The following is a 10,355-nucleotide window of genomic DNA, read 5'->3' as shown; positions in this document are numbered from 1 at the left end:
TCCATTTAATTCTCAGGAGGGCTTCCTTGTTGGCTCAGAAGGTAAAGACTCCACCTGTAATATGGAGGACCCAAGTTTGATCCCTGGGTGGGGAAGATCCCCTGAAGAAGGGCATGGCAACCCACTCCAATATTCTTGCCTGGAGAATCCCATGGTTAGAGGAGCCTGCTGGGCTACAGTCCATGGGGTTGAAAAGAGTGGAAAAAGATTGAAGTGACTCAGCATTCATGCTCATGCAAGCACGGCCTGGCTCCAGAATCTTCTCTCTGTCGACGTGAGTGATATTATATTTTTGTGTGGGGTAAAGTGCAGTGGAGATAACTGTTAGAATGCTGGGAATGCCCCCACAGGACAGTCCCAAGACTGTTTCTCATGCAAATAAGGCAGTCCAAGTGAGAGAGCTCTTAGAACTTTTGTTTGCCACTAAGAAGTCACATCACCTTTATAGACCTTAGTTTTCTCTTCAGTAAAACATGGAGTCTCTAAGGTCTGCTTCAGTTCTAAGATAAATACTGTCTTCAGCATTCCTGGACTAAAATGCCTACCTCTTGGTGCCTGAGGGGAAGAAACAGGACTGGTCTTGCCTCCTTAGACCCTTCAAGCTGGACGCTGCGGGGTAGGGTGCTGAGTGGATCCCTGTAAAGAACTGGTAACCAGAGATGAAGCTCAGAGTTCCAGGGGAAACCTCGCCTTTAACCTGAGAAACGTAGAGAAAACACACTTACTAGGTGCCTGCTGTGTGCTACGCGTTTTAAATAGATTATGTAATATCATCCTCACAAAATGCTCCTGAAGTAGGTGCTATTATCTCCATATCTAAGCCGAAGCTTAGTCATACAAGTGACTTGCCCTAGATGGCCCAGCGAGGGATGCGGGCTGAATTCAAACCCGTCTGACTCCAAAGCCCAGGCGTATTTCACAACCCTTGCCTCCTATCTATTATCTCATTCCGTGCTCACTGCAAGCCCGTGGGCTGTATCCGATCCCCATTTCACGGGGGAGGAGAGTGAGGCTCAGAGCGGTGACTTGACCTACCCAGTGAGGCATCTGTCCCGGAGGGGGCGGGGTGGAGGGGCAGGAGCGCGCACGTGGGCGCGGAGGCGGCAGCGGGCGCCTCCTCCAGGCCCTGCCACGCCGCCCGGCTCCCACCTTTTCAGGTCCCGGCCCCGCGCACCTCGACTGCGAACTACACTTCCCGGCAGGACGCGAGCGCGCGCACGCGCACCGGGGCCTCCACCATGGCGACCGTGCTGTCCAGGGCGCTCAAGCTCCCCGGTAAGCTGCAACCTCGCGACCACCTCGCCCCCGCCGGACTTGGGGAGGTGAGGACTCCAGGCTCCCGGGGGCCAAGCCTATCGGAGTCTGGCCTCAACCCGAGCGGAGCTGCAGGCGCGCGGAGGCGAGACGGTGCAGCTCCCCCGCGGGCTGGGGTCCACGCGCCACCAGGGGGCAAAACAGGCGCCCGGCGGGTCGGGGGTTGCCGGCGCGGGGCGAACCTGGGAAACGCGGGGGGAAGGACCCCGAAGGCGCGCCGGGATGGTGGCCTGGCGCTGCGGCGGCGGCAGCGGATGTCAGGGCGCGCGTCGCTGCTGTCCCCAGGGGAGGGCGATGAGGTTAGCATCCTTTCCCGAGCGCCGCGAAGGACCTACAGGAGGGTCTCCAACTCTTCCGTCTTGGGCTGGACTGGGGGTTGGGGGCACGGGGGCACGGGGGCGGCAGGATGGCGAGTGACCCCTTTGGAGCAGCTTCTCCATTTAATGACAACATTGATGCGGTGAGGTAGGTGGAACAGGTATTTATTTCCACTCCTAAAAAATAAATTGTCAAATTGACTTGTCCAGGGTCGCACAAACAGCATAGGAAAAGCCTGGACTTGAACATGCAGGGTCTTCTGACTTTAGATTCTGGGCCTTGGGTTCCACTTGTTCAGCCTCAGGCTCTCAAGCCTGAGCATTTATGAGGATAATTTATTTGCACCGGTAAGTTGCAGATGATGGATGGAACATTCTCTTAAGGAGGCACTAGTGGTGAAGTCAGAGCTAATTCAGTACTTGGGGGCAACAGCTCCAAGTTTTTGTTTTTCCTTTTAAACCTCCAGAATGGAACAGTCCTGCTAGAAACTTGCTATTTTAATAAAAGTATATTTATTCTGCTCAAATAAATTTTAGATTTTAAGGCTTTAGAAAAATTTATGCTTTTATCTAAATAAGTTTGTTGTTTTCGATGTGGACCATTTTTAAAGTCTTTGTTGAATTTATTACAGTATTGCTTCTGTTTTATGTTTTGTTTCGGTTTTTTTTTTTTTGGCTGTGAGACATGGGGGATCTTAGCTCACTGACCAGGGATCAAACCTACACCCCCTGCGTTGGAAGGCAGTCTTAACCATTGGACTACCAAAGAAGTCCCACCTAAATACATTTTAAACATTAAACTATAAACTGTTTGCTGGTTAAGTTGTTAGTGAGAAACACAGTTGCTTCCCTAGCATGGGTAGAAAGGGCTGATTGGGTGTCTGGCAGATACCCAGTGAAAGGTCCCTGTTCTCAAGGAGTTTCCAGTCTGCTATATTGTGCCACGACTGACGCTGGGTTGGTTGTGAATTTGATATGAATTTGCATTTCTGTCCCCAGATTTCATGACTTTAGACACTTTTTCTTTGCACATGGTCTCATTATAACTTTGGAAGGAACGCTGATCTCTCTATTGGAGTGTGTATGTAACATTGGAATAGAATGGGGATAACCCTTTACCTGCAGGATTTATTTTGAAGAGAGTAGCTGTGTATATCCTTAGTGTAGGATAGTGTCCTCCCATGGGCTTCTCAGGGGACGCAGTGATAAAGACTCCACTCAGGAGACTTGGCTTCGATCCCTGTGTTGGGAAGATCCCCTGCAGAAGGAAATGACAACCCACTCCAGTATTCTTGCCTGGAGAATCCCATAGATAGAGGCACCTGGCAGGCTGTAGTCCATGGGGTCACAAAGAGTCGGACATGGCTGAGCATGCCTACATAGCATAGCGTAGATATCCTCCCAAGGGGTAATGGGATATCAGACATATTTAGCTTTGTTTCTCCTTTTCTTTTAGATTCTTTCCCCCCTCGTGCCCCCTCTGAAGTGAAGTGAAAGTTGCTCAGTCGTGTCTGACTCTTTTCAACCCCATGGACTGTACAGTCCATGGAATTCTCCAGGCCAGAATACTGGAGTGGGTAGCCTTTCCCTTCTCTAGGGGATCTTCCCAACATAGGGATCGAACCCAGGTCTCTTGCATTGCCGGCAGATTCTCTACCAGCTGAGCCACAAGGGAAGCCCCTCGGCCCCTCACATATAGCTAATTGTCATTCTCAAAGGCTGGAAATGGGAAACAAAAAGTCTTGCTTTTGAAACTCTAGAGCTCGTTTGCATGCTGAGGCTTCATCGTTACTCCTGGACTATTCAGATGCAGTAAGTGTGTCAGCTGACCGGGTAGGGGAAGCACAGTCTGGTCCTGGACCTGTGTGTGTGGACGGCAGTAGGGCCCTGAGCACTCAGGTACTCTTGATACTTTTAGGTCCAGGTGATTGTAATTCAGTCGCTAAGTCATGTCCGACTCTTTGTGACCCATGGAATGCAGCATGCCAGGCTTCCGTCCATAACCAACTCCCGGAGCTTACCCAAACTCATGTTCATTGAGTTGGTGATGCCATCCAACTGTCTCATCCTCTGTGGTCACCTTGCTCCTCCTGCCTTCAATCTTTCTCAGCATCAGGGTCTTTTCCAATGAGTCAGTTCTTCGCATCAGGTGGCCATAGTATTGGATCAGCATCAGTCCTTCCAATGAATATTCAGGATTGATTTCCTTTAGGATGGACTGGTTGGATCTCCTTGCAGTCCAAGGGACTCTCAGGAGTCTTCTCAAACACCACAGTTCAAAAGCATCAATTCTGGGGTGCTCAGCCTTCTTTATGGCTCAACTCTCACATCCATACATGACTACTGGAAAAACCATAGCTTTGACCACACAGACCTTGGTCAGCAAAGTGATGTCTCAACTTTTTAATATGGCGTCATAGTTTTTTTCCCAAGAAGCAAGTGTCTTTTAATTCCATGATTACAATCACTGTCCACAGTGATTTTGGAGCCCGCCCAAAATGAAATCTGACACTGTTTCCACTTTTTCCCCATCTGTTTGCCATGAAGTGATGGGACCAGATGCCGTGATGTTCCTTTTTTGAATGTTGAGTTTAGGCCCAGGAACAAAGGCTGTATGTTTTTTTTTAGGTGATGTGGGTCTTTCGGGTTTTTTCCTCACGCTTTTGCTTTTCTCCCTCTTGCCCTTTCTCCCTTCTACCACAAATACAACTGTTAGCTTTTATATTAGATAGAAGTTGCTTTCTGAGAGCCGTTTTTAGGTACTCTGTAATTGGGTGTGTGAAGCTGTCATCCTGTTTTGGCTACTGTATCATGTTACTTTAGTTAACGTCCTCACTATTTATTTACTTATTTTTTACACTGAATATCATTGACATGTAACATTGTATTAGTTTCAGGTGTACTAATAATTTGATATTTGTAGGTATTGCAGAATCACTACAATGACATCCTCACTATTTTTATGTGTAAGGACGCAGAATAGAATGGTGGTGAAGAGCATGAGAGCGACTTGGATTAATCCACTCTTTATCAGATTCTCTTTAACCTTTAGTTTCTTCATATGTAGTAATAATATTATTATGGAACCTTTCACTGTTAGCCACACAGTAGGGTTATTTGGCATAGTAAGAGACGGATGTTCTGAAGAAGTTTGTTGATCTTTGATATATGTTAATTATTCAGTAAGGGTCAGCTGTTATTATCTTCATCATTAGCACCATGATCTGGAGAAGGCAATGGCACCCCACTCCAGTACTCTTGCCTGGAAAATCCCACGGACGGAGGAGCCTGGTGGGCTGCAGTCCATGGTGTCGCTAAGAGTTGGACACGACTGAGCGACTTCAGTTTCACTTTTCACTTTCCTGCATTGGGCAAGGAAATAGCAACCCACTCCAGTGTTCTTGCCTGGAGAATCCCAGGGACGGGGGAGCTTCATCGGCTGCCGTCTATGGGGTCGCGCAGAGTCGGACACGACTGAAGCGACTTAGCAGCAGCAGCAGCACTATGATCTTTGCAAATGTGGTAACTGGAGGGGGGCCTGATGTAATGTGCTCGTGGCCAGTGTCCATCAACCTGGTGAAGAAAGAACAGTCCCTGGGATGTCTTTCAGTTTCATATCCTTTCATCAAGCTCAAGATGGAAAGACGTTTGGCCAACATGCGTAGAATGCGGTTAATTAGTAACAGAAGGACAATGTGAGATTCATAAAGCAGCTGGTGGGGCAACTTATCTCTTAGAATATATATTTTTAGTTCATTTAAAAGTTTAAAGGTCAAACACCGAAGGGAATAGAAGAGCATAATGTTATTGTAATGGTTTATTATGTGTAACTTGGAATGATTCTGTGCCCTTGGATAAACTAATTCATGATGGGAGGGATTTACCTTTAGTTGCAGTAGAGTGTAGGCGATAGTCTGTGTAAAGTATAGTGCATGTCACAGAGTAGGATACATTATAGTATGTTTTCCTGAAAACACTTGGGGCTGGTACACTTGCATCTCTTTCCTGTTGATATTTTCCTCTATCTCATTTTGGGATTGCTGTTTGCCCAGCATCCTGTCTTTCTAAAAGTGACAGTCATGGGAAGCTTATTTACAGTGATGTATTCTGAAATCGGGCTTCCCAGGTGGAACTAGTGGTAAAGAATCCACCTGGCAATGCAGGAGAGGTAAGAGACACAGGTTTTATTCCTGGGTCAGGAAGATTCCCTGGAGAAGGAAATGGCAACCCACTCGGACAGAGGAGCCTGGCAGGCCACAGTCCATGGGGTTGCAAAGAGTTGGACACAGCTGAGTGTCTAAGCACATTCTGAAATCAGTGTCCTCTCTTTATTTTCTGAAAACCTTTCATTGACTAAAAATGTGGGTGGTGGCTGAAATCAGCAGACAAGAGGTTGGTAAAATTCCCTGAGGTTTGAAGCATGGATTGGATGTTACTCCTCAGCCTGAGTATAACTTTAGGCAAGTGATGTACTATATATTTCACTCTTTTTCCGTGAACAGATAGAAAACATATTTTACTTAGGACTTCTGTAATTGAAACTTGCTGTAATAATTAAGTGGAAGGTTGCTTTTGCATGTTCTGGAAAAATACATATTAATAGTAAAAAAAGTCAATATTTATTTTCCTCTGTAATTTGGCCAAGCACTGGTTGTAATCTGTGGTCCCTTAAAGAAAGCATATGTGATCTTTTGTGCTTGCCTCTATATTTCGGAAATATCATGTCTGGGTCAGTTCTTGGATTTTGCGGTCTCATTTTCTTTCTTTGAGGATTTTTCCATATTGCCACACTGTCATTTAGTAATGTGTTTTGCTGTGGAGAAGTCAGCCTGATTTTTGTTCCCACCGTTCATGACTTGCTTCTTTTTCTCTTGGGCTGACTGCCGCTCACAGGAGTCTGTCTTTGTCCTTGGAGTTCTTTGCCTTTACTAGGATATATTTCAGCATTGATTGCTCTGTATCAATTTTTCTTGAGACTCAGTGGGCACCTTATTCTGCAGTTTCAGGTCTTGCTCTACGGCAGGAACCTTTTTCGTATGGGCTTCCCTGGTGGCTCAGATTATAAAGAATCCACCTGCAATGCAGGAGACCTGGGTTCGATCCCTGGGTTGGGAGGATCTCCTGGAGAAGGGCACGGCAACCCACTCCGGTATTCTTGCCTGGAGAATCCCATGGACAGAGGAGCCTGATGGGCTACAGTCCATGGGATCCCAGAGAGTTGGACATGACTGAGCAACTAACACTTAACTGCAGGAGCTTTATTTGTATGTCTTTTAAATCATTTTTGGTTTCATTTTCTTTTCTATTTTCTTCTTCAGTTACATGTAGATTGGATCACTTTTGTCCCTCTATATCTGTCCTTTTCTTTCTAGTCCTTTTAAATACCTTGCTATTTTTCTTATGAAGTGCCGCGATAGTACAGCCTTCAAGCCAGACTGCCTGGGATTGAATCCTTGGACTATCACTTATTTGCTGTTTAACTATGGGCTGGCTAATTAAACTTCCAAACCTCAGTTTCCTCATCTTTAAAATGGAGATAATACTGTGTCTGCCTCAAAGAGTTGCTGTGATCATTTACTGAGCTAAGGCAGTTAAAGGGCTTCAAAGAGAGTATAGTAAGTGCACAAAACTGCCAGCCCTTGTTATTTCCGTTTCATCTCGCTTGATTTTCACAGTCTAACCTTAACATCTCTATGCTCTTTTCAGCCATTTAGGTTCTTTTTGCCGATTCCAATAAGGGGATTGTTTTATTGTAAGACTGTTCTATTCTTTTCTTCCATCATTTTCCCGAGTCCTCCTTGTTTACTTTTCATCTTCTCTGTTGAATCATCGTTTCTTCTTAGAAATGTTCTGTTCTTCCATGAACCCTTATTTCAGAGAAGATGATTGCTTGAATTTCTTGGATTCTAGGGGGAAGTATCTGTCACTGTTTCTTCTATTTTGTGGTTTCATTTGTCCAGCATTTGTTCTGTAGCTGGGTTTTTGTTTGCTGGGTTTTGTTATAATTTCTTTCTTGAATGTTTGTAGAACTTTGCAGTAGCTTATGGGCTGAGTACTAATGACGGCTGTGTTCTGATTTCTATTCGTATTTAGATGGGCGGCTGTTTTACAGCCAGCTATTGGCTGCCTGGTGGGCAGAGGCTGAATGAATTTGGGCAGCTGAGGCTGGAACCTAATCTAGGCTGTCAACTCAAATCCCTTTCCCGCCAGTGCTCTTCCTTTGTGGAGGTTGCTTCGTCACAGGCTGGCATTTGTCACGGGGCCTCAGAGTGCTGGTTCAGCATTTACTTCTGTTTCTTATTGTGCGTGCATGATCAGTCATGTCCGATTCTGCGACCCCATGGATGGTAGCCCACCAGACTCCCCTGTCCATGGGTTTTGCAGGCAAGGATAGTGGAGTGGGTTGCCATTTTCTCCTCCAGGAGATCTTCCCGACCCAAGGATCAAACCCGTGTCTCCTGTGTCTCCTGCTTTGCAGGCGGATTCTTTACCCTGTAAGCCCTTGGGGAAGTCCCTTGTTACTTGTGCCAGCTATCAGTTTATTGACCCTGAGCTCCACATTCACTTTTGTTGTCTGATCTGTAAATGTGGATCTGGACCCTTTAAATACCACGTTTGTCCTTCTGAGCTAGTCTCCCCATTCTAGGATACCTTTTGGATTTCTCTTCCCAGATTTATATTTACTTTCCTTTCACTGTTTAATCATTCTCTGCATGAAACTGTCCTGTTTGAATTAGTGGCTGGTTTCTGTCTCCTGATTGGACCCACACTGTCCAAAAAAATCCGCCCCTTGAGAACTGCCAATGTTACCTTTTCTAACCTGCCGCACTGCCAGCCTGCTTCTTGTAAAGAGAAAAGCTCGTTCTCTTTCTTCTTCAGTCTTATCTTGGCTGGTCACGCTGTGGTGTTGAATGAGGCTCATTGATGCTTCTGGGACCCCCAAGCTTTGTCTTTCTGAGGAGAAGATTATTTGGTTTGGCTTTGTATCTGGGGAACAAGGGAGGCAGCACAACTGATTGGTTAGAGCCGTGGATTCTAATCAAATTGCCTGAGGTTGAATCCTGGCTTTTCTTGTTAATTCTGTGATCTCAGGCAACTGACCTCTTTATATTTTAATCTTCTTGTTGATAAAATGGGGATAATAATGGCACCTACCTCCTGGAGTGGTTGTGAGGATTAAATGCGTTAACCCCTGTAAGCGCATGGACCAGTGCCTGGCGTACTAGCTCTTAGTACATTTCCATTGGCCATCCATGTCGTCACTATTATTAATTCCGTGAACTCGGCTCCTTGCTGAAGACCTGAGATGTATGTCCCTATTCTTACTATACTTCCTCAGTTGGATGCAAGTTTCACTGCCTTTGGCAATGACTTTTCATAAATTACAGTTTGGGGATGTGGCTGTTTCCTTTTTTATTCTTTTTCTATTTTTGTTTCTTTTTCTTCCCCTCTGGTTTTAGGGAGAGACTGACAGAAAGGCCATCCTTTGCCATCGTTAACTAGCAGCACATAATCTTTTTAGAGGGACCAGTTCGACAGAGGCTTTGATTTTCAAAGAATGCTTGTAATTTATAGATTTATTAAAGAATTTACAAGTCTCTGCAGCATTTGCAGTCAAGTTCTCTTCTTCCCTGTGATAGTATATCATAAAATGAAAATGGATTTCCTTTAAACTGTTTTTTTCACTAGTATTACAGTCATAATTTCACTTTGGGCAGAGATGCTATTTTAGGCTGTATTTGTTGCCGGCTGGAAACTGACTAGGAAGATGGAATTCAGTTAGTGTCCATGCTGAATTTTTCACTTGATGCTAAAAATCATGTAATTGTAGGACGGCTTGAGCGTATGTAGAAAGTGCTTTGGAGTTTTAGTTGAATCAGGTGTTGAATCAGTGTTAGCTGAATCAGTGATGGGATGACCAAGAAAGCTGACCTATCCTAGGTGGTGGTGGTGGTTTTTTAGTCGCTTAGTTGTGAGTCTTTGTGACCCCATGGGCTACAGCACGCAAGCCTTCCCTGTTTTCCACTATGTCCGGAGTTTGCTCAGGTTCATGTCCACCGAGTCAGTGATTCTATCCAACCATCTCATCGTCTGTCGCCCCCTTCTCCTCCTGCCTTCAGTCTTTCCCAGCATCAGGGTCTTTTCCGGTGAGTCAGCTCTTTGCATCAGGTGGCCTAAGTATTGGAGCTTCAGCCTCAGCGTTAGTCTTTCCAATGAATATTTAGGGTGGATTTCCTTTAGGATTGACTGGTTTGATCCTAGTTACAGGTTTTGAATTGTAGTGGCCCGTCTGCCCTCCCCTGGTCAGACTGCACCCCTGGGACCATATTCAGGTCTGGGAATTGTCCTTTGAAGAGCATGGGCATGTTGTGTCCAGAGGAGAGGGACCAAGGTGTCATGGACACTTGAAATAATGCTTCTTTAAGTAATGGGTTGAAGTGGTAGAGATATTTAACCTGGGGATGAGGAGAAGGGGTAAGGGCAGATAGAATACCAACAGTAATAACAGAGGCTGAAATCTACTGAGCTTGACTCTGACATCAGCACCGAGAACCATGTGTGTATTATTTAATCCTCATGACAGTGGCTCATTGGGAAAGAATCTGCCTGCCAGTGCAGGAGATGCAGTGCAGGAGACACAGTTTCAGTCCCTGGGTTGGGAAGATCCCTTGGAGAAGGAAATGGCAACCCACTCCCGTATTCTTGCTTTGGAAATTCCATGGT

The 10,355-nt window shown here is 45.7% G+C and overlaps 1 protein-coding gene across 2 annotated transcripts in view; it reads left to right on the top strand.

Moving 5' to 3' along the window:
- Positions 941-10,355, top strand: part of FAM234B (family with sequence similarity 234 member B) — a 37,432-nt gene continuing 28,017 nt past the window's right edge. Inside the window, exon 1 of one of the 2 annotated variants that reach the window (XM_018048460.1) lies at positions 941-1,275. In XM_018048460.1, coding sequence (XP_017903949.1) covers positions 1,239-1,275 — 37 coding nt within the window. In that variant the 5' untranslated portion in view covers positions 941-1,238. The remainder of the gene's footprint in view (positions 1,276-10,355) is intronic. The other variant, XM_018048459.1, reaches the window with a different exon arrangement.

Source organism: Capra hircus, chromosome 5 (assembly GCF_001704415.2).
Source record: "Capra hircus breed San Clemente chromosome 5, ASM170441v1, whole genome shotgun sequence".
NCBI classification, from domain to species: Eukaryota; Metazoa; Chordata; class Mammalia; order Artiodactyla; family Bovidae; genus Capra; species Capra hircus.
This window is presented reverse-complemented; position numbering and strand designations above follow the sequence as displayed.